At 45.0% G+C, this 25,660-nt stretch overlaps 1 protein-coding gene across 4 annotated transcripts in view; it reads left to right on the forward strand.

Annotated features, from left to right (window-relative positions):
* Nucleotides 1–22,586, forward strand: part of LOC105196973 (protein tiptop) — a 180,457-nt gene extending 157,871 nt beyond the window's left edge. For all 4 annotated transcript variants that reach the window (XM_026130769.2, XM_011163147.3, XM_011163145.3 and 1 more), the window contains 2 exons: nucleotides 14,861–15,104; nucleotides 17,295–22,586. In XM_026130769.2, coding sequence (XP_025986554.1) covers nucleotides 14,861–15,104; nucleotides 17,295–20,976 — 3,926 coding nt within the window. In that variant the 3' untranslated portion in view covers nucleotides 20,977–22,586. The remainder of the gene's footprint in view (nucleotides 1–14,860; nucleotides 15,105–17,294) is intronic.
* Nucleotides 22,587–25,660: the final 3,074 nt, after the last annotated feature.

Raw genomic sequence — 25,660 nt, forward strand, 5'->3', positions numbered from 1 at the left:
CCGGTACAGAGTGTTTGGCTAACAGGAAAAACGTGGTGATACGTACCCTTCATATTTTTTACATTTAGTTACAGTATATTCCGGCAGAAGAGTTTTCAGCTAATTATCGCGCAAAAGTAGATACTGATAACGCGTGAATGTGGACTACATACATATTACTCTCTATAATCCTGTATAACTCTTGCTACGATACAATTAATCGTAAATTAGATCCATAACACTGAGAGTTTATTTTGAAATTATAAATCCAATTGGCACAATTGAGTTTCATGTGCCGTAATGCCGTGAAAGTGTATAATACCAACGAGCTGATGACGAGTTTTATAACGATAACTGCCGCGGCAAATTTTAAGCCGCTTCTCTCGTCGTTTGAACCGTGATTCATCGCACGGACTAGCGGGATGATAGTTGGGTAGCGCTTCGTAAATCGCGGTCCGCGGCATATTAGTAGGACTATATTTAGGCGACTGTCCACCGATCAAGTGGTACTACCCTAAGTCTTGCGCCGCCGCGCAGGTGACTTATAGGCTACGAGAGACACGGTGTAAATAACTCTCGCTATACGGAATAGCATTGCGGAAAGCGGATCGAGTAGAAAAACGAAATAGTACGGGCGACGATGCCAAAAGTTAAACGGGCGTCGTAACTTTTAAGTATCCAGTTTACATACGAGTGACATCCGCGCTCTTCGGCCGCGCGAAGACGTCGGGTGCTCGACGTTCTCGAGAGGATGACAAAGGTACAATGCGCTCCCTGTGCAACGATGATATTCCATTCGAACGAGAGTCGTTTGCGCCACGCACAAGAAGACTAAAAATAATCGCTGTCGCTATTAGAAACGCGCGTACAAAATGCCGCTTGGGTTACGAGATACTAAGTGCGAGTTAAGGCGCGAGTTATTTGCGTTGGGGAATCGAAGCTTGTCGTTGGACGTGAATTAACTGAGGTCGGCCGCGTGAGAGAGAGGAAGATTGAGAGATGCACCTGCCGTCCGCATCACCCATCCGTTACTCGAACGACAAGAACGCTTCTCTAATTTCCATTCACACTAATCCGTAACGGAGCCGTACGGTTGTGAGGGGAATCTCAGGAATTGATGTGTATAAAGTATGTGTGTGATATATATATATATATATATATATATATATATATATATATATATATATACATACACAACAGGAATGCGGGCGTTAATTAACAATCTGCTTTGATTAACGGCTGATTATCACAGGAAGATAAGAGAGATCCTAATCGGATAGTTTGGACGGCAACCGCGTTGGCAGCGAACGCGAGCACTGCCTGGGGGGAGGCGCGGGGGGACCCCTCCGATTCGATGCACTCGTGAGAAAACGCTCAAACAACATCTGCCTCCGCGCGTTTACGTGCAACGTCGTACGAAATCACTCGCCGCGTTTCCAAGCGAGGAGCCCGTCAAGGCGAAACGAACGCGAGAGCGCGGCGGCGGGCGTTCGGGGCGCAAGAACGATTCGGCCGCCGCGATGCGGCAGCGAGAAGACGAAGTTAAGGAGAACGAGAGACGGGAAGACGAACGGCGAGCAGACACACACGGCAGAGGGAGGAGAGAAGATCGAGAGGCGCACCTGTCCTTCTGTACATCAGCCGTCCGTCATCCGGGCGACAGATCGACTCTGTCGGTGCTGCGCCGCCGCACCGTTCTCCACCTTCTCCGGCCGTGCTCTCACTCGCCGAGCACTCGCGGCGGAGTACCACGTGGCATCGCACTTATTTACGTTGACACAATATTTATTAGGACGGATCGGTGAGTCGGCCGTTCGCTCATTCGCGCGGCTCGCCAGCCTATTTCGGGACCACCGCCTTCCCTCTTTCTCGCCTCCGCTCGCTTCGACGATGGCGACAGAGACAGCAACGACAACGACGACGACGGCGACGGCGACGGAGTAGCCGGCCGTTTCACAGGAGACACATCCACTCTTCTTTGGGATTAAGACGCGAACTGGTCACGCGTCTTATTTTCTTCCTGCCCGTCAAGACGCGCCGGATGCGCCGCCGCACCGCGCCGGCCACTCGTTTCGCCAATTGCATCTCACGTTAAATGTTCGTCACGGAAGTTTTTATTTCGGGCCGTGACGGGCGATCGGACAGGCACATCGTTGATCTACATACGTCTTATGTTACACTTTCCAACTGCGTGATAGCCGTATTTCAATGTCTTCGTGAAAATAAAGCGAGATACTCTCCGTGTGAATTTTTGTTGCTTCTCATGCTACTAGAAAGTGAAGGAGATTATCGTTTACCTGCGTAAAGTTCTTGTGCCGTCCGCGATATTTTAATATGCCAAATAAACGTTTTTACGATCGTGCCTAATTAAAATTTGTATTAATATTATTAAGAACATTATTCAAACGTTTTGCAGTCACCAACAACATATGTCTTCCATATGCGTATTCGCTCACTGATTCCACGTGGCTGGGAATCAATGAGCGAATACGCCAGTGGCACATAGAAAAATGTAAGCATTCGGTAAGCGAAATCGACCAATCACAGTGGAAAAACTTGAGCAGTAGCAAATCACGCATGTTGATTTTCTACATACGTCCAACTGATTTTAATAGTCGGAAATGAAATTCGCATACAATGCTCGCATCCTCGCGCCAATCGATCTTTTATCTTCTCTTTCCAAATCAGGGAATCGCGCAATTCGTTTACAGTTCACTCCTCGTACTTCCGCGGTACCCGGAAAGAAGTGGATATTCGTGGTTCGCGCGGTCGCAACGCCACTTCGCGGAGAGGATATGACAGGGGCTGTGTAAACGCCGGCGATAACCGGACGGATCGACACCAGCTGCTCTATGTTTGTTGCCGGTTCTATAAATAGGCCAGTCGGCCCTTTCTCCACCTCGCGCTCGCGTTCCGCGCTCACCGCCCCGCCACCTTCATGCTCTTTCTCTTCCTCGCGATGCTTGAGAGATGTTACTTCGCTGACAATTATTGTTGTCACGGCCTCCGCTCCGGCAGTCGGTAACAGGACTGACACTTCGAAAGGCAGCGTGACGGAAAGCGCAAGAAAGAGCGGCGGAGGGCGAGAAGGCGCCGAGCGGCGGCACGAGACGGAGAAAGACGGACAGAAGGAGCGAGAGAGGAAGAGGCAGCTGGGTGACGAACGAGGGGGGAGGAGAAGAGTGACGGATATCGTGATGAAGGCGTCCTCCTGTCACCTTCCTCCCACCCCCCCGTTCTTCGCGGCGCCCTCGCTCGCCACACCGCGCGCTTGCACGGCTTCTCTCTTCGGGCCACGTCCGGTTCAACACGCCCGCCAGAATTGGCGCGCGAAGGGCCAGCGGCCGAAAGGAAGAATCGAACCCATATGAGATCTCTTCCACAGTTGCGCCTGCTTATTCGCGACTGCTGCGAGAGCTGCGAGAATCGTTTAATCGAATTATCGTCGATCGAGGTCTAGAAACGATTGATAAAATTAACGTTATCCGAAAGAAGAAAGTGTTCAGTTTAATCATTTTTATCACGCACCAGCGCGTACTCTTTTTTGCGATTTTATTACTTTTAAGGGTTTTTAAAGATTTCACTTCTTTTCCTTTACAAGCGGCAAGTTCGTATAAGAGACATAAATCTTCCAGCGTGATGCAATTGCTTATCCTCTTAATTTCTATATTTTAAAAACTGTTGCGATTACAGCACGCAACACGGTCATTATGCAGTAACTTTGGTGCACCTATTTCTGCACAGGGTATGTGTAAGATGACGAAAATTAATCCTTCGAATCATCTCATCCGTGGCCGAAACCGGCGATATTTGGCGAGCTTGGAAAAAATCCGTCCGTTAATTTCCGTCCTCGTTGGTAATATATCACGATAAGCCGACGACGACGCGGCGACGCGAGCGACGTTAAGGGTTAAAGAGAGAAATAACAGCGTCGCGATCCTCCAGTTCGGGATATTAATCGCGCTCCTCACCGATCCCGACTTTCGCCTAATGCAAAACGGTACGCCGCGCGCCGTGGGGACGGATGCTGCTAACGAAGAGCGAAACGAGTTCGCGGATTTCGCCTTCCTGAGCAGCGGGAGCAGCGACGCATCGATCATCACTGTCGCCTGTTGCGCGATTGGACGGACGGACGGACGGACGGTCGGTCGGTCTTACCGGACGTGCACACCGTCCATCCATCATTCAGTCGTCGTACCTGCATCAACGGACGCATCTTCGGCGCCTCCGTGTGCGCGCGAGCATTAATACCATTCCACGAAGAACGCGCGAGACGATTAGCCCGATCGGTCTGTTATATTTCGGGCCGCGTCGTAAATTATTTCGCGCGGCCGCATTAAATTTATCGCGGCGATGCTCGAGACCAGTTTCGAGACGTACGAGTGCCACTTAACCGGCGCGACTTTTATTTGCGATCGAAACGCGATTGACGACGCGAGACCAGGACTTTTCGTCCCCTTTAAATCGGGCAGCCGCAAGCGGCGCGTTCTGAAATTTCGAGGATTGATTTTTACGCTTCGACTTCATTATAAATATATTTTTCACGAATGAGAACGAAGTGATATTCATCACATTTGATCCATTGGGTCGAACAGCGACATGTCAGGCGCAAAAATAAGAGATCATAAAACATTTAACCACGGACCGTGTCCGCTTTTACCCCATCTATATTTGAGTGTGACAAAATTTTGGAAACTCGAAGAATATACTTGGCTGATTTTCACGTTAGGTATTTTCATTAATCGTCTTGTTTTGCAAGTGTAGCGAGATCATTTGCGTCGCGTTGTTTGTCAGACACTTGATCTATTTAATAGCAGATAGCAAATGTATCTTCGAATTCTTCGAGAGATTAACAATGCATGTAATAACATTTCTCGTGTCAGTTATTTTCGCAAATTATGCCACAGCTCCAAGAATAGCCAGCGGACGCGATTTTGTTTATGTATAATTTGTAGATACTCTTAATTGTTACGTGTGTGTGTGTGTGTGTGTGTGTGTGTGTGTGTGTGTGTGTGTGTGTGTGTGTGTGTGTGTGCGTGCGTGCGTGCGTGTGTGTGTGTGTGTGTGTGAGAGAGAGAGAGAGAGAGAGAGAGAGAGAGAGAGAGGAAGACACCACAAAGATTAACGTCTCCGAAGAGACGAGGAGGAGGAAACGTAGACTGACAACGTCAAAAAATATCTTTTACCATCAGGTTACTCGCCGTGTGTGTCGAGGGGTCTTCCCCCCGCGCATAATATACACTACGCAAGGACTGTCACTAAAATATGAACGTTAATAACTCGTACACGCGTTCGAGCAGCGAGCGGCGTGCCTTGCCAAAACGCCAACCTTTTTTTCGCGAGACACAGCTCTTGCGTCGCCGGACCTCCTGTCCATCACTCACCGTCAAGCCCAAATGTCTTTGCTCGGTTATATCTCGCCGCTCGTTTGAATCCCTCCCCTTCGCGCCCGGGTCACTCATCATCCCGGATTTCTACAGATATACGTTTCTAACGCGCTACTGCGACGTTGGCGCGACATCTAATCGCGCGCGAACAATTCGCGTCCACGCCAGAACGAATTAATACACGAATCGAGCCGCTCACCCTTGTCTCATGCGCGCGTAAATTGGATTAGCATGCGCCGAGTGAGAGCAAAACGTGTTGAAGGAGTGGATTTTATTCTGTGGAATTTCGCTGAACTGCACGTAGCGATGAAACCACTTCATTTATTTTGTAATTTATATTGATTTTTCTATGACGTCAGGAGATAAAATTAATTTTGAGCAAAATTAAAATTATTTATGCAGAACATTATATCTCATCGATGTAATTCTTAACATCAAATTTCAGTTTATTTATATATTAAAGAAAATTAATGACCGTTGAATATGTTCGCTAATCCCGTCGTTAAGAGTGAGTTATAGAGCATCGTAATGGCAGAATTATAGCTGTCTTATAAACTTTAATAATAATTTCCAATTTTCTTGAAAACGCTGCCATCAGTCGTGCACAAAATTCTCTCGCGCACAGTTTACGCGCCAGTATTTTTGATCAAATCAAGATATGCCGGTGTCACCGATAAAATGATATGCGGAAGTGTTAATCTCGCAAATGTTAATTAGCCATTACCCCATGGTCGTCAGTAGTAAATTACGAGCTATTAATGGGGAGCCTATCGGTGTGGATCAACGAAAGGATCGACTTTAATTTAACAGTTTATGTGCGCGATGCACACGCAGAGTGTAACCTGCTATCATCCGGCGAGAGCGCGCGCGATGTAGTGCGGGAATGATCGCCAACAGGGTGATAAAGTCCTCACGATTGGCCTCCACGATAAATAATCACTCGGTTGTACGATGTTTTCACCCCCGTCGCGGTAATTTATCGCCACGCGCATACGCGCCTAGTTAGGCGAGCCCTATCGTCGCGTACCTCTTCAGCGTTGCTCCTTATCCCACCGTACGGATAATATTATTACGCGAGATTGATATGCGTAAGTACGTTTCTCGGGATCAAGTGTGTCTAGCAACAATGCGGTTCTACGTTATAGCTGGGTCGTTCTTGTGAAAATGCCGAAAAATATCGCGTCGCATAAGGTGAGCCGCGCGCGGCAAGGCGAGAAAATGCCAACGTGTATCTTAATAAATTATACGGTACGAGTTCGCTGAATGATTACTAACCATCGGAAAACGACAATCGAAGCTACGGAGATTTTCGTCTAGAGACTATTGTCTGAGACTAGCTTTGGTTCATGACGAGCGCCAGTCGAATCAATGGATACCAGTCGAAATCGCGCATAGGCAGGCGTCCTATAGACGTCAGATTTCGTAGCGCTCGGTCGAACGAAATGAAAAGCGCGAACGAAGCTTCGTGGATTGCGGCGCGTAATATTCGCGGCAGCTCGCGCGATTTTGTTACGAGGCGGCACGACAATTTCGCAGCAGAAACACCGGCCCCGGAAATCCAAGATCTCCGAGCTCGGTATTTCAAGGCGGGGGCAACTTGAAAGGGTAGCTGGAAGGCGGACGCGTAAAAGAGAGAGAGTAGAACAGGGAAAGATTTCGAGTACACGTAGAGAAGGCGACGGCAGCAGAGAAAAGCAATCGGGCGACGCGGATTCGGGGTTTTCACAGCCCTTGTCGATCGCGCGAGATTGAACGAGGCGTGTCCAAGTGCCGCGACTTCGGAATATCCGTGGAAAATTGAAGGAGAGCACACTGTATGCGGATTCCGCTTCCAATGGACCCCATAGCGTGACATTGCATCTGTCGATCGCTTTTTAAACGATTAACCGATGATCTCTACGCAAGCATTCCTATACAAGTTTAATGCGATAGATTGATTCAAAGTTTCACCTGATTAAAAAATGATCATACATTTTCGAAGGAGCAGCCTAAACTAAAATTTGTGTAGGGATCTGCGTATAAATTTCATCATAATCAGGAGAATTAGCATTTGTCAAAATAACTTTTTCAGTGTCCAATTCTTAATCCTAATTGCACTTTTCTACTTGCACGTCTAATGGACGCGAGCCATCAATGTCGTCAGTAATTTCTTTCGATAGGCCAAGTCGGGAATTATACGTACAGATGTAGGACCTGGCCGGGGAACGTCGTTTACGATGACGCGAATAGCAACGGAGGAACGCAGCAATGGTTCGTAAAGTGGAAGGGGAAATTCGACAGACTGATGGAGTGAGTGTTGACTTAGGATAACAGTCGCCTCATCAGTCAATCAGTCAGGTAGACAACGGTAGGAAGGTACTCCGTCTTCGGTTGGAGCCTGTCGTCTTGTTCTGTTCACGTCGTCCTAAAGAACACCTAAGTGAGTCACGAATCTGACCACCTGACATTCAAGGGACTTAAGATCGAGGGCTAAAATGAAAAAAAAAAAGGAAAGATAGTAGGACGAGTCTGAAGAGATCGAATGTTAAAGAAGTCTGTTTGTAGTCCCCGATACCAAGTGCATTGATCTAATTCCTCGGATGTTTCTTAATGCATCTTCTTGAAGTGATATCGAGAACGAGTAAATATCGATGGTTTAATTTTCGTCAAAGATGTAAATTCTTCCCTTTTAAATTATAATAATAATCTTTGTCGTTCGAATAAATTTACATTCGAATAACGAATAATTTCGTCTCACTTTTGGCGGTAAATTTAGGTGTATTGAGTTAATAAATTAAGACTCAAATATAGTAACAGCTTTGGACTATTTCATGCATATATATTACTCTAATGATACCAAGCGACTCATATAGCTCTATTTGTATCGCGGCAACTGTTATTCGTTTAATTTGCACAACATTTACAAGTATATGTTATTCTAAGAATATCTTATAATCGTCTTTGTCCTCAAACTCTTGAAACAAGAGTGATATTCTTCTGGGTTTGAAGCGCGACCCTCCTGATCGATCTGAAAAATCTGGATCATCACTTGAGGAAGTCGTAAATCAACGTCTTGTATCTCTCGAATACGGATTGAGTATGAGGCTTTCAAAGCCGGTTGCTCCGAGAGAAGGAGGAATCGCGGGGTGTACGCGGGGGGAAGAGGAAAGCGAAAGAGACACGGAAAGAAGGACAGAAGGCACGCGCGAGGGAGAGAGAGGAAGAGGCGCGGAGGAAGGAGAAAACGGATTCACCCGTCAGTCACTCTCTGGCAGACCGCGAGAGAATCACAATGCGAGGCCTCCCTCTTCTCACCGTCCCTCTTCGTCCTTCTGTCCGCCCGTCCGTTCGTCCGTCTGTCTGCCTGTCCATCCGTTCGTCTCTTCGTCTGCCTCCTGTCACTCTCCCCGCCAGCCTTCCGACGGTTCTCGCATCAGAAATTCATCTCCTCTCCTGTCCTCCTCCGGGTTCTCCTTTTGTTCCTTCCCTGCCGCCGCAGCCGCCGGCTTGTTATTATGTACTGTTTTATTGCCAGGACGTTGCTAAAGTTCGACCCGGTTACTTGCCCTGGCGTGGCGTCATTGCTGCCGAGAGAGTGAGTGAGAGAGATAGACAGAAAGATCCGCGCCTCCCCGGGATATTCGCCGAGATAACCGTGCGCGAGTAGTACTACTTATCAAAGATCCGTCTCGGAAGGCGTCCCGGCAACTTCGCTCGGCCGTCCCGACGTGGAAGAGACGAGAAATTAACTTCGTGCACCGTGAAGCCGGGCGGCTCTCGAACATCTTTTCTGATGTGTACGCAGCTCTACATTCTAACACGGTGGTTATGTAATTACCGGTATCCACCGACGGCCTGTCTGACAATGAGAAACAGAATAAAGGCCAGTAGATGGTTTATGTACGTAGTAGCTCCTACACTGTTGATTATGAATGCCTAGTACATTGAATCGATATGTACAAAGTAATTTCTGAAGGAAGATGTTTTTCTGTGTGTCACGTATCACACTTTGTCCAGATTTCAGGAGCGATTGGTATAGTCGAGCGACGCGGTGGAAGGCGCAACGTCAAGTACATTAGAAAAAGATTGACGGGCTGCTTGATGTAATTATGTCACTGTCGTGGCACTACCAAGCTTATCCGGAATTCTTACGTCAAACAAACTTTCAGTTAAAGTATTTTGGAATATAAAACCATAATCAAAAATCTAACGACATTTTTCTTATACAATGTCGATACGTACTTTCGATTGTGACCAGTTCGAAAATTGGTGCAGACAATACCGAGACTTCGAGAATTCGAGATCGAGTTCGTGAAAATGTCACTTCAACGATTTCAGATTCTTCAGTCACGCATACACGCATTTGTCCCCCAATTAAAGGGCTTTCATGCGTAAATTGATTGACGGAACATTTAACAGATGAAGTTGACTACAATGTCACACATAATATCAGTAGTGATTAATCGAAATCAAGATGAAATTATAGTGTCGGATATCTATTAATATAAAACGCATAAATTACGTATATATAGTTAGTGCAATTTAAATTTTTATCATGAGGAAAATATAATTAACATTGCACAAACGTAGTATTAAAAAACAGTGAGTTCTAAAAAATTCTTTTAAAAAAGAAAGAATATTTAAATGTTTACGTATATTTAAATATAAAATTAGCTCAAAAATAGATCTGAAGTCAATCTTATTAGCAAAGTATTACTGAGACACACTTAAATCTAAAAAAGTAACACTTTTTAAGATACTACGTATGTTTAGTTAACGGACCTTTTTTTATTTTTATGATTTGTGTGATTATATTTACAAATACAATACACAATTGTAAGTCGTATAAAACGAACTTAAAATGAAACATTAAAATGTAACGTGTCAGAGTTGCATTTTGGTATAAACCTATTTATTTTTTTATACCTTAATAATAATTAATAATATTTGATTTTAAATATTATCTGTAATAATATCAATAATATATAATTTTACATAATAGAAATATTATGTAAGCTTGATAATATTTAAATACATTTATATTTACATCAGAATTTTTTGTTTTGACCTGTAATATTTTATTCAATAATGCCTAAAATTATTAATATTTTTTATGTGTTTGATATACATTTTTTCTTTTTTTAAAAAGGTTTTTTCTAAGATTTAATGTTCTACGGGATAATTGTGTAGAATTATTTTCGATAATTGAGAGAAGTGCTTTTAATAACATTTTAAGATATTGTATCTTTGCTTCAAATATGATACAACTAAAAAATTGATAAATTTCCAAGAAAAGAGGAAAATCCATTTTTGATAATTTGATAAAAAATTGTTAACTAATCAAGTAATTTCGGCAAAAAATATATTTTTAAAAACATGATTAAATGTGATTTTTAATATTTTTGTTTCGTAACTCTTAAAATATCACTCATTTTCGGTTATGACGATTTTGATATTAACACACAGAGGACTAGTATATTGAGAAGTTTCTTTTTCTTTTCTTTTTTTATGTACTTTGGTTTTTTAATTTTGATGATTAATAAGCAAATGCCTATCTAACGCATTCATAATATAATAATGATAATAATGAAATAAATCAAGTTTTTGGAGCTGTGTTACTTTTAAAGCAAGGATGCGATACGATATATTGTAATGTTTTAATCTTGTATTAATATTGTTTTAATTACGACTTTAATCGCACCGAATTGTGTTTGTATACCATATTTACCGAAATAATTCTCGGCTGTCTTACGTCACTTTTAAAGCTGCCGCTCCTCATATCAGATTTCTTACAAATAATTAAACAGACATCTTGCGTTGTAAATTTTCTTACTGGATGAACGTTCGGCGTAGATGCTAATTACAAGCAAACCTAACTGATTTAGCGCGTTGATTGCGCGTAAATCACTAAAGTACACAAGCTGACACTAGTGCGGATACCTATGAACGCTAAAATTTACGCCTTACTCACGGCCGCAATTTATGAACATGCACTAAAGGATCCTTGTCTTAACACCTTATTTTTCGTTCTGCCATTTGTAAGGCTTACCGCATTTCATCTCGGCGACTCGTTCCGCCTTCGTACGTCTAAGAGTGACAAATCGTTTTCCAGAAGAATGGTCTCAAAAGAATACGTTCAAAAATTGACGGAAAATAATCAGTTTTATTCTTAATTTTAAGACATATTATATTACGTTATATTACAAAAGATTATCAAAGGAATAAATATCACTGAATAAATTAAATCTGGGTTGTGAAAAGAAGGTTTCTTTGTTAATCTATTTCTATGTATTTGATACTAATTGCTATACATATAAAGATTAAGATTTTTTAAATAGAAAGAAAATATACAAATAATATTGCAAGTATTATTTTATCTCATCGTCCTTAAGAAAATTTAAATTCTTGTAAAATTTTTAATACATTTCACTTCTTTTTATAATCTACTGAAATTTATTTACGTGTACCCAAAAATAATTAATATTTTTTTATTAAATCGCAACATTAACGCAATTAACTAAGGACGACTTTTTTCTTCATAATATACTTTCAAAGCTTTACATATAAAAGTTCGGAATTTATCAGCAATTAGCAAGTGCCGATCGGCCACGCAAATAGCGAGCGTGACTAGCTCAGTTGTTCAACTTACGACTAGATCGTCCTTACAACTAGTGCAGGCTAGCACAGGGTTGTTAACCAATACTAGTGAGCCCTACATCACCAGCATGTGTACACGAATATATACAGGTGTCTGCTATCTATATCCGTAACTCGTGCACAGGTTTGTCGTGAAGGCAGGAGAGGCACGACTAAGGAGCGAGAGGGAGAGACAGGGAATGCGCAGCGACATACATTTATAAAAGAGAGAGTTAGAGAGAAAAATCAAGTAGCGATCGTAACGGGCTTGAAAGCGGATGCTTCGCCGATAAGACTAATTATTGTTCTGGACCAAGAGTCGTAGGCGGGCTATTGGTGCAGAACCATCGCCATCGTAGATAGCGCGACCCGCTCTCCGCATAGTACAGGCCGCTAATACACTGCGCTTCTTTTCTAACGTGCAGCGATTCGGGTGAGTCAAGGACAGGAGGAGCCGGATATCGGCTGGTAGCATCTCGCCGAGTGTCAAGACTCGGCCGCTTTTAAGCTCGGTACGCCACGCTCCTCGTTCCCGAGGCGTATCTTACTGGCGGGCTACGTCCGGGATATGCAACCCAGTGCGGTCCTTGTTAGCAGCCTGCCAATAGCTCCGCACGAACTGCGCTCGTGCGAGCATTTGCATCCTACTAAACCCGACGTCGACATCCAATCGATCCTGATCGTCGGTGGAATACTTTCGAGTCGCAGAACCCGCGGTGACCCTTGTCATTACGACTGGATATTCTACATTATCCAAGTCCCTTCGAAGTGACTTGGAAATATAATAAACAATATCGTCCGAATACGTTTTATTTCTTTCAAAAAAAAAAAAAACAATCAAACACTAGTCACGCTGAATAATCAATTGTGCAATAAGTAAAGAGTTTTGCTTTTTTAAAGGGCGATTATGAACAATGTTTCTTCTAGTGTAATCGTCGCATGCGTGTAAAGACCGTATTAAGATGTCACCTGTTACTTCCGGGAACCAAATAACGCTCGTTGAAGTCTCTAGCTGGAGACGAAGGTGGCGCGGTGCTGACGGTCACGATTGAAATTTCGAAATAATATCTGTTCGAATTCAACTATCTCGAAGAAGAGTGTGTAGGGGCAGATAGAAGTAGCGGCAAATGCTAGATTCCACGGATTCGCGATGAAGCGGCCGAAGGGGAGCCCGGGAGGGTAGAAGATGGACCACGCTCTTAGCGGGCGGGGCTGCCTGCCGGTGGTCCGCCCGCTCGATTCTTCGACTTCTTGCATTCCCCTCTTCGATACACGCCTGGATCCAAGCGATCCTCCGAGAGGTCCTCCTTTTATCTCCTCTCGTCGCCCCGTCGTTCTCTCCGTAGTCGTGCACCTTCTCGCCGTCCTACGGCTGGTCCCAACCGGATCGGCCGGCCAGTCACTTCCATCGAATGGTCCGCGCCGGGGCACCGGGAGAATCGCTCCCGGTAGAGAGACAATGGACAATGGGGACATAAATCTGCGTAATTAGTTGCTGATGCACCCGCGGATCAATGTGCGATCTCCTTTCTCTCCCTCTTCCGTGGCCTGTCCGCGAACAAACGATCGTTTGGTTGGTCACTCACGGCAAAGTAGGACGGTGCTCCTGGTTGTCCCCACCCTCTATGAGGGGAGGTGTACTGACCACCTTCCGCTCTCGCCCTGCTCTCGCGCTTGGCTTGGCGATTGCTCGCGACCGAGGACACGGCACTCCCTTCTTCAGAAAGACCGTGTTGAGAGCAAGATGGCGACCAAAGGGGTTCCACGCTAGAGCCCGAGTATCACGTCCGAGTCTGTCAAATGTAGCTTCGTTACTTGTCAGACAGTAATTTAATGAAGTAACGTTCTATATAGTTAATCTGAATCGTAACACGCTGTTCAAGTTTATCAGATACGATACGATGGAATTTTCGAATAAAATTTACGCGACGTAATTTGCCCCCCCCCCCCTCCGTAAATATTTGTCCATCTTAGATCAAGTCATGTTCTTTGCACAGTCACCAAGCGACAGTTCCACCGTTCATTACCAAGGGTTCAAATGGAAACGATTTGATTAAAATTCATAATGCAGATGATGGAACTCCTTGTCCCCCACACAATACCTTGTCGTCGTCGACGTCGACGTATCCGACATAGCTCGCATTTTCTCTTTCTTCCTCTCCCTCTTGGGCGTCGTATTCGTCGTTGTCGTCGTCGCCATCGTCGTCGTCGTCGTCGTCGTCGTCGTCGTCGTCGTCGCTGTCGTCGCGAAAGGCTGATAAATGAACCGATAGTGCCATTGTGTTACTCGCCATCTAAACCTTTATATCACTCCTAGGTACTTAGCTTCGTCATTTCTCAGTATCTCCACTCCTAGGTCGTACGTTCTTCTCTGCTCTTCTATCAAGATACGGCCGGTGACAGAAGGATTTGATTCGCGTCCTACATCAACGATCTCCGCGCAGAAAAGACGATACACGATCGTCAATTGATATGTATTCGTGTCCGACATTTTTTTTATTTCTAAATTACTTGGCAATACATAAGTACATCCTGCAATACAAGTTTGCTTGCTTGTCACGCAAGATTATACTGACAGGGAGTATTTTCCTCTTCGTAACGACACACTCGTGTATATTTTTCACATCCAACATCTTATCTACAAATGTAATAGAAAATTCGCCGATAGGTCAATGAGATATCTAAATTGTCAATGCGACATAACTACTTCTATTCCGTTATACAAGTGGCAAAAGGCATGAAATATTCGTCGTACAAGTATTTAATAGAAATGTAGCAGCACGCCGTTATTTTATTAAATGTGGCATGTTAATGGAGTAGTCCGTTCTTTTTACGATTGATTTAATCCACTAAATCACCGTTTCATTGATTTGTTCCAGGGGAGGACGGCGTCGAAGGCTCTGCGCCCGGTACGGACCTCCAAGGCGAGGAGGGCGATTGCGTCGACGAGGATGGCCCTATTAGCCCCAGCGAGAGGGGTTGCGCGCCCGCTGCGAAGGAAGACGACGATGCCGAGGGAACGGACGAAGAGGACGATGAGGAAGCATCGCCACCTACACCCCCGCCTTCCGCCACCTCGAGGTTAAACCCGACTATCTTGCGAGACACGGGACCTCCGGATAGGTAAATCTTGCATTTGTCTCATTTTCTTGTATTATCAATACTCTATTTATGTAACTGCTCTCTATCTTAGCGATTACCGAAAAAAAACGATCGCAAAAAATGCGCGACAGAGAAGAAACAGCGCACTTCTTTATTAGACAAGCCGGCAAATGTTGGTAGAGATAATTATTGAAACCTGAAACTTGATTATGCCAAGAAAGTAAAAAAATTTATCGATATGCAGTAATGACCACAAACATTCGTGCAAGCTTAAACGTGTTGTCAGACGAGTACAACTTTTATTCGTACTTTCTCAGTAGCAGTTTATATCCATATCAACTTTCTTCGGTTTACCTTATTACATTTGTCAGTCGTTGTACACTTGTGCCTACATATGCGTGTCTCTACGCTCCGACACGCGAACGTTACGTTCGCGAAGAAAAGGATACTCGACGTTAAACGTTAGCCGTGCGAGGCGACGCGGTGGTGCGGCGCGGCTCGTGCAAATCAGCCGCGGATAGCCGCGCGAGTGACGCTTCGACGCAAATCACCTACGGCGGTCGTAGAAGCGACGCGTAATGGCGGGCATAAAGTCGGAGGCTCGGTACCTAAATTTCGCTCGACGTTGTCTACCGCGCAACTCATTAGTCGGTGCTTTATCCGGGCGCGGAGACTCCTCGTAATAAAGCGTCTAAATCATCGCGAGCCGCGCCGAGGCGACACCGCGAGCTTTTTGATGTTCGCCGTCGTCGCGTCGGGCGCCCCTCGTGTGTACACGAGGCACGTCGTTGTTTAAGAGCAACAAATCGTCACGGGGCCTCTCTCGTAAATACGTGTATGCGCGAGGTAAGCGTCGGGCGGCGAGGGTTAAGTGGTAATGGAACGAGCACGAGTACGAGCACGGGCGCGGGCGGGCGGGCGGGCGGGCGGGCGAGCGAGGCCCCGGATAGGGATAAATAAGCCGGTGTCGGAGTTGATATCGGTGTCTGCCGCGCGCGACGTCACACGGCTAATAGAGATAGGCACGTGTTACACATCGTCCCACACCGACGACGATGCCCCACTAGCAGGCGCTGCCGCCTAACCGGGGCGGCGGTGGCGCTCCCGCGCCCCCGTACACCCGCGCCGTCCCGCCAGCCCCCAAAAACTTCCCCTGCATGCGTGGCAGCGGTCCCCTTTCATCTCGCGGCACGCATTCGGCATTCAGTCAGGAACAGTCAGTTACGAGCGGGCCGTCGACAGGCCTGGAACGTCGAGCCGCACACCGCATCGCGTCGCGTCGCGTCGCGTCGCGCGCATCGCGTCGAGGTTTGTACGACCCGTTACAACGACCGCGCGCCTCGCTCTCTAATCGTTCCGGCCACGTGCTCCCTTCCGACAGTCGATCCTCGCGCGCGTTGATGACGTTGCGACAGGTATCGATCGCTCCTGCACACTCGGCAACTTTGACCAATCCGCGCGCGGTTTTTGCCGCGAGCGCTGGATGACTAACGTTCATTGCCGGGGCGTACAATTAATCGTAATTTGTCTATGACCTACGTCGGAGCTCCGTTACTTGGCGAGCGTCACGTCGTCGTCGTTGCGGTCGTGCACGAGGCGAGGAGCCGATGTAAACGCGCGTATTCCAAGACCGATGAATAACTCATTGCAAAGTGTGTTTTTGTTTTCAATGTCGATAATAATCTGTCATATTCTGTTGTAATGTCCGTCGCTTACACTTACAAGGTACGTTTATGTGTCGTGCGCCGCATCTCGCGTGTATGCGCTAGCAACGACAGACGTTTTCATGCGTGAATTATCCATCGCTGTTGTACCATCGTTGCAACACGCTAACGTCTCTAGGCTCTATTTATCACGCGAGCTTTTTTTCCGTTTACCTCTACCGATGATTCCGGGTATCCGTCGTTTCCATCAGTACGGCGAAAGCTGTTTGCGTAGTAATTTCTATGGCTTATGAAATATTAACGTCACGGCGTCACCTGCGTTATGCAGCGGTGCTCGCGGATCGGTTACAAGAAAATTATCGCGCGATTATCATGATTAATGACCACTGTCCGACTGCGAACGTTTCGTATTTTTACGCCGAGCTCCGATAAGATTCGTTTCATCCATCATAACCACTTCGAATCCTAGAGAGAGATCTCGAAGAGGAGAGGGGTACGCGCGCCCGTACTCCAAAATTATAGCGCTCGGTATCATTTGCAATTTCAGGGAGCCAATGAGTCCGCGCTGTCCCTCGAGAGATTCTCGGGAATCATCCGGTCCGGCGACCGGAAGTCCCCCGCCACCTGCTACCAGGAGCAGCGCGAGCCCAGTCAGTCCAAGTAGTATCGTGCCTCTACCCCTTGGAACTCACTCCCTGCTACCACCCCACTCTGCAGCGGTCATGGCGGCGTATCTGCAACAGACTCATCAGCGCCTCCTCCTCGGCCATTCGCCTTTATCGCGTGGTTCGGTATCGCCACTGGTTTCCTCCTCGTGTTCGCCACCAGCCGCCACCCCCGGCCTCTTGGTGTCGCCTACCAGCGTCGGCGAGATCTCGCCGTCGGCGACACCCCTGCCAGCCGTGCTGGACTTTAGCACGAGAAAAACGTCCTCGACCGAGGAGGACGAGGAAGAACAGATATTAAATCTCAGCAAACCACCTACGCCGTCTTCCTCGGCGGAGACGAATAATGGTCCGTTGGATCTTTCGGTACCCAGCAGAAAACGACCTGGCCCGGAAGACTCGCCGCCACCACCAGCGCGCAAATCATCGAGACTGACAAGTTCCACGACAAGTTCCACGAGTCATCAGGAAACAGGACCGGGAGTCACGTCATCCGGTTTCGGTCGACCGCCCGTGGTGTCCCCCTGGACGTCTCCGGTAGTGGCCTCGCACTTTCCCTACTTCGCCGCAGCGGTAGCGGCAGCGGCTACTAGTCAGCAGCAGCTTTCGCCGAAGAGCACCAGCGGAGTGGTGGATCATCATCAGCTTTGGAATGGGAAGATGAAACCGCCAGCCGCATTAGAAAAGCCATACCAACCTAGCGAAGCTACGAAAGCACTTGAAAAAATGAGTGAGTTGAGCAAGCTGGGTGGCGAAGATCTCTTTAGGTCGTCTTCCGGAGGAGGCAGTGGCGCTGCTACGGGTGCGAACGCACCGGCGACGACGTCCAGTAGTCGTCACAGCGCTTGGCAGTCCCACTGGTTGAACAAAGGTGCCGATCAAGCGAAGGACGTTCTGAAATGCGTATGGTGCAAACAGAGCTTTCCGACTTTGGCCGCGATGACGACGCACATGAAGGAGGCGAAGCACTGCGGCGTAAACATGCCAGTGCCACCGCCAACGCAAGGACTTCACTCGCAACAAACAACGATGCCAACCATACCACCGCCTCAACAGCCGCATCCACCGCAGACATCCACCGGCAATACTGGCAGCAACAATTCCACACCTAGCAACAAACAGAGTCCATCCGATTTGAATCTACTGATCAAGGAAACGATGCCACTGCCGCGGAAGCTCGTGCGAGGCCAGGACGTCTGGTTGGGCAAGGGAGCTGAACAAACGCGGCAGATTCTAAAATGCATGTGGTGCGGACAAAGCTTCCGCTCGCTAGCCGAGATGACGTCACATATGCAGCAAACGCAACATTACACGAACATTATCTCTCAGGAACAGATAATATCCTGGAAATCATCGGACGAGAAGAGCGCTAATTCTACCGGCGGTGCAGGGGGTGGCGGAAGTGCCGGCGGTGGAGGAGGCGGTGCAGGGGTACAGCCGGGCGGAGGATCTGGACCTCATGGAAACAATGGTGGTCCTGGTGCTGGTGCCACGAGCAGTCACGTCAGCGCCGTGCTGACCTGCAAGGTTTGCGATCAAGCGTTCAGCTCCCTGAAGGAATTGAGTAACCACATGGTAAAGAATTCGCATTACAAGGAGCACATAATGCGCTCGATCACCGAAAGCGGTGGACGTCGGCGACAGACGCGTGAGAAGCGGAAAAAGTCACTGCCCGTGAGGAAGTTGCTGGAGCTGGAACGTGCGCAGAACGAATTCAAAAATGGCGACGCCGCCGCCGGTCTGACTCACCACAGCCTCGGTAAGCACGCCGGTAGAATCACGTGCGAAAAATGCGGCGACAAAATAGAAACTCCGCTTTTTGTCGAGCACATACGTCAATGTATCGGCGCGGGCACGGTAGGCGCGAATCAACGAAACTTTCTAAAGAACGCGCTCATGTCCAATCATTTGCCCGCGACGTTACCGCCATCCGAAAGCGGACGTAAGAGCGTCAATGAAGAAACGTCTTCGATATCCTCGAGGCATCACCGGTCTCCATCTTCGGCGAGCGACACGACCACCCCGGGAAAAGATACTCCTACACCAAACGCTAACGAGACTACCGCTCCGGTAGGTACTTCACCGTCGGTTTTGAACGCAATAGAGAAGCTCATCGAGAAGAGTTTCGATTCTCGCGTGAGGCACGGCACGCCCGGCTTGCATCACGCTCAACCTGGCGCGCCGATGGGTACGAGTATCCTCAAACGTTTAGGTATCGACGAAAGCGTGGATTATACGAAACCTTTAGTGGATCCGCAAACGATGAATCTACTTCGATCTTATCAACAACAGCATCAGCAGCAACATTACAACGCCAATGCCGCGGCGAGAAGGGAGCGAAGTGGCAGCGAGTCCAGTTCGATATCAGAGCGAGGAAGTGGCAGGACGGACACTATGACACCGGAGAGACGCATGGATCTATCTAACGCGAGTCACGAAAGACACTCGAGTTCCCTGTCTCATCATCATCGCGTTACTCCCGAAAAACAAGCCGCTTCGTTACCTAGTCGCCATCATCAAACCACAGAGGAATCCGGAGACGAGGAATCGTCTACCGTAGTGGTGAAGAAAGAACCGAGGGACGAGGAGACAGAGGAGCGAGGTGCGAACGAAGAGGAGCAACAGTCGCAATCGACGAGGGAAGTATTCGTGAAGAAGGAAATAGTAGACGACTGCAGGGACGAGGAGGATCAGAGTTCCTACAATCACCGACGAAGCAGCCTCCATGAGACGCCGGAGGATGGACGAGAGGTTTTGTCACCTCGCATGAACCCACCTACGCCCCGACCGGCCAGCCAAGTGGAACAGGTCGCGCGTAGTCCCTGCAGGAACAGCACGAGCAGTCCTACCAGCAGCGACCGATCGGTTACACCGCGAGGTACACCAGACACCAAGGCATCTAGCAGTCTCGGAGCGCTCTCCTCCATGTTCGACAGCTTGTCCGGCGGTGGCGGTGGCGGCGGTAACAACGTCGACTCGCAAGGACGTAAAACGAGCAGCCATCCTCTCGCGGCGTTACAGAAATTATGCGATAAGACGGAAACGCGGGGTCCCAGCGCTAGCGGTACCTCAAGATCCGGAGGTAGTTCCGCGGCTAGCACCATCGGTACCAGCAGCGGTAGCACGGTGACCGGTCCGGGTCCCGGACCAACCCCAGGTGCCATCTTGGCTTTTAGCTGGGCCTGCAATGACGCCGTGGTCACCGCGGATTCAATAATGAAGTGTGCATTCTGCGATACACCCTTCATTTCGAAAGGCGCGTACAGGCACCATCTGTCCAAAATGCACTTTGTCAAGGACGGCGTCATTCCGGATCCATTAACCATCGGTAGATCGGCGGCAGCAGCCGCGGCCGCGGCCGCCGCGGCGGTTTCCCAGGGCACTTCCGGCGGGCCGAGTCGCAACTCCTCGCCGCCAACGTCGCAACGCAACAAGTCGCCGCCGATTCCACAGGCGAACGGCAGCCCGTCGCAGTCAGCGGCCTCACCCCTCGAGGAGAGCCCGCACTCCAAATTTCTCAAGTATACGGAGCTGGCAAAGCAATTGTCCAGCAAGTACGTATAGTCCGAGCCCCGTAAGTAGCGGTGCCACTTGTACATAAGTGTATCTATACTGTAACGACTGTAAAACTAGCGATGTGAAAATTTTCATCCCTTTCCCCGCGAACACCGCCGCGCCGAACGATGTCGTCGCGCATCCGACGTCTTCGGGTTTATGCTTAAAGAGGCTGTGTCGTGGCTATATCGATAACGGAAAAGAAATTTTATGAGAGCTCGTACAATTGTCAAATCATTTCCCATTATCATCTATACATTTGAAACAAATCCTGTTGCGTCTATTCTTATTACTCTAAGTCCAGATAAATCGTAATATTCGTAATTCATTAATTTTCTTATGATTATATGATATGTATTTACGAATCAAGGATTGAAATTGATATATATAAATTTATTAAATTTTGATGCCATAAGGACGAAAATGATTTTTGTCTTTAAAGGGATGATAAAAAAATCCTTTCTCGCATGCTTGTAGCACTGAAAATTAAATCACAATTATAACTTTCAATCCTTATTACAGATTAAATGAATCTACATTTACTTGCTCAATAAAAAACACAAAATAAAAATAATATTATACGTTGACAACTATCACTCATTGCTACAGGAAGGATTAATCTTCAACTAGCAATGTAAAAAAAAATCACTTAATGATTAGAATCATACGTTATTGTTTAAAAATTTAAAGCAATAATGTATTCTTGCAATTTCTAAATAAAATTATTATGTAAAATAATAAGTCTTTGCAAGTATAATTTACCAAAAATATTAATTTTTTTTATATAATTTGTGAACGTACACTATTTCAAATTTATGATTGGAACAAAATTTTTTACATTTACAATGTAAATTTTACATTTAAATGTAAATTTTTTACCTTTACAATAGAGTACACAAAGTTTCTTTTTATAAAAAAGTCCTTTCTTTAATTTGGCTTTTTGATACAATCTTGACATCTTTTGATTAACTTGTATATAGTTTTTTTTCGATGTCGTATCTCAGATCTCTTATAAAATTTTTTATAAAGATTCTTTAAAAGCCAAATATTGTTTATCTACAGCTCTCTTACATGAGCTCAATTGGATTTAAATCTAGCGAGCGATTAAGAGGGTTTATTTTTATATTTTGCAAAATTCCTTTTATTTCAAGTACTTCTTGTGAAGTTTGAAAATATGTATTTTAGATTAGTATCAATTTATATCAATTCTTTACTTATTAAATCCTATACTTAAAAAAATGACGTAATTTTTTAGAGTGTTATACTGCTCTTTCTTGAAAATGCTATTAATTCGATATACGCTGTTTAAAGGTAGAACTTTTGCACACAGTATAAGAATTCAATAAAATGCTTATTAATAATTGAGGATTAAAGATACATAAACTTTTGTAATGAAAGTCTTATCAGATCTGCAGTCCACATGCTATAGAACAAATTTTCTTGAATAATATCTCGGAAAGATTGAAAAAAAATCTCAAAATTTATCTCCGATTCTATAATGTTTTTACATACCATATTTGATAAAAAATAATATTTTAACCTCTAATGTTTTACAAAAGATTAACGTTGCTTAAGAAGATGCTAAAATCGTCAGTTTTACCGATTAAATAACAATTACTCATAGAAGATTGAAGGAATTAGGAAAAATTAACGGAGCTGATTGCGAGATTTAAACTCGAAATCCCTGATTCTCACTCCTAGTACTTAGCATACTACATCACGACTACTCCGCTAGTCTCATAATAATCAATTATTTATATTTTGCTCTACGATTCTTTCTATTTTCCTACAAGATATATAATACTTGCATACAAAAAGTCAATACTTCATATCAATATCGTACATTTGTAGACGCCTAAATTTTCAAACACTCTAAGTTATAATTCATATTAAGTATCTATAGCAAGGAGAGAATCTTTGATCCTATAGTATGTCGTTAAATTATTATTTTTTAAATATGTTATGCTATACTCTTCCCACAAATACGCAGTAAAATAATTTTGTCCAGTGCGCAATAGAGATTTTGAAAAATTATTGTTTACATTTTTCGGTAAACTTAATCGGTAAAACAAAATAATTTTAATATCGCTTTAAAGAGTTTTTTATAAAGAAAATATACAAAAAAGGAAAATCCATTTTTTTGTATCCGATAAAACTATATATAATATCTCTTAAAAAAAAACATCTCCATAAAATAGAATTCGTCAAATTCAAACTTACTTGTCAGTCTATGAAAAAGTAGTAATATAATAAACTTTATTTATTTTTTTATTTTTTAACATTACATATATGTATATATAATATATGTATATACAATATATGTTGATATATACAATAATTTTATTTAAAATATTGACATTTAGGAACATATATGTATAAAATTTTATTTTTGTTTTAATTTTAAACTTTATTTAAATAATATATGTTCACAAATGTCAATACATTCAATAAAATTATTATATCTGCAAAAAAAATGTAATTTATTTCTAAAATTAATAAAATGCTCCAAACTTTTAAACAGCAGTATATCTCTAATTATTATTTTTTAAATAAAAAAAAATCGTTTATTGCTTTCATTAAGTAGAAAAAATGTAATAAATAATTGGAATAAATCAATTATTACAATGAATGTAATATCTCAATCGTTTATTAGTTTCTTACGTGCACAAACAAAAGATAAAAACTAAAGTTAATGCTGAAGAACTCCATGTAACTTGTTAAGAATTAAGCCTCGCCACTGCACTCTTTCAGCCTAAATGTGGATATCTCCGTCGAAAAGACTTCGCCGTTGCGATGATATTATTATAGTAAGAGATTTCGTTCACTCGCAAAATAAATACAAACGCAACGCGACTCCTTTTTCGTTTTTGGCGATCGTTTTAGACTGTCATCGAGGACGCATCTTATCATTCCTGGGTTGGTGGCACGATTAGCGTGCGTCGGACCCTTCAAAAAAAAAAAAAAAAAACTCTACATTGGAGAGGGGCCTCAAATTCCGTTTTATATACACCTCTCTTATTATTTCTTTTATACTGATCCCTCTCTTCTTTTCCCATTTACTATATTTTTTAGTCGTTACGAGAAGATTATGCTCTAGAGTAGACCTGCGCGCGTAATCGTTTGGAATGTTTCCTTCTCGCTGTAGAATCATGTGCAACATGGGAAACGTCGCGAGAGAATTTTTCTGCTTTCCGCAGAATTTTTCCTCGATCGCAATCGCTATGGGAATATGAGTCCAAGACAGGACGCGCATAAATTTGTACAATCGACATTTCCGTGTCGTTAAGACTTTCTCGCAGCACGTTTCGCCTTCCGTTTTTTCGTATCACTTTCCTTCCATCGGTATGAGAATTAAAGAATTGTACCAGTGACTCTTACTTTCTTTCGTGCCCAAGGAACGTGAGAGGGTGTGACGAAGATGTGGGTGTTGAACGAGCGTTAATTAAATTGTGATGCCACCATATCTCGCGGCACTGCTGAGTCACGGGGCTCGGCACGCGGCCAAGTTTGTGATTTTATAAATACTTAAGGACGTTTACGACGTGAGATGAGCAAGATCGCGACGAGACAAAGGAAACAGCAAAAATTGATTAGAGCAAAGAGAAATAGATTGAGATTGAGAGAGAGAGAGAGAGAGAGAGAGAAGAGAGAGAGTAAGTAAAGAGAGAGAGAGATGGAGAGCGAGAAAAAGAGGAAGCTTACCTATCATCTGTCGTAAGATCGTCAGCATGTATACCTCTAGATCGTAAGGCCGTAGTTTATTAGCGCATAGGATAGGCTAGGGTTCGACCCTGTATAGGAATCTCTTTGTTGATACTTATTACTACGAAAAACCGGTGAGTTTGCTCGCGGGGACGGACGAGAGTCGCCTCGGAGAGCGTTACGACTGCTACGAATCGAAGGTATGGAGATACACGAGTGTAAAAGCTACAAGAGCCAAGGGGTGCGGAGACGCGGTGCAATAGCGAGGCTCGCGATTAATTGAATAAGTACACGCGAGTCGAATGCATGCCGAAACAGTCGAGAGCGAGAAAGAGAGAGAAAGCGAATGAGAGAAAGAGTGACAGGAGGGAGAGAGTGAGAGGGAGAGAAAGGGTGCATGAAAGAAAGAATGGTCGTCGAAGAACGCATATTTTCTCGACGTAAATGCATACGTGTAGATCATTGTAAATTTTCTTTGTTCAAATAATATTTATTACGCCGTGAGCGGGCCAACGCGTCATTTTACGTGTAAAATATTGTCATTATTATCACTCGAATTATCGCGACTACTGTGTATATTGATTATATAATTACGATTATTATATTACGATGATGCGTGGCGTGGTGAGTGTAGTGATAATGCGGAGCACAGGGCGCGAGTGGAAATCAGAAAATATGAATGTTACGATGACGAGAGAATAAGAGAGAATGAGAGAATGCGTGTGTGTGTGTGTGTGTGTGTGTGTGTGTGTGTGCGTGCGTACGTGTGCATGTATGTGTGTATGTTTGTGTGTTTGAGAGGCGCGAAAGATAGAAAGGTAGAGTGACAGTCCGAGAACGGGAAAGAATGCTTCCGAGAGATTGAGAGACTAGAAACAGACCGGAAAGATGGAGCAGCTGCGTGCGGCCCTCAACAACGAAGGCCGGAAAAGAACGGAACATAACTTGTATACGTATTTCTTGTAAACTCTAATTCTTCCATCGCGGACTT

This window comes from Solenopsis invicta, chromosome 11, assembly GCF_016802725.1.
Source record: "Solenopsis invicta isolate M01_SB chromosome 11, UNIL_Sinv_3.0, whole genome shotgun sequence".
In the NCBI taxonomy this organism is placed as follows: domain Eukaryota; kingdom Metazoa; phylum Arthropoda; class Insecta; order Hymenoptera; family Formicidae; genus Solenopsis; species Solenopsis invicta.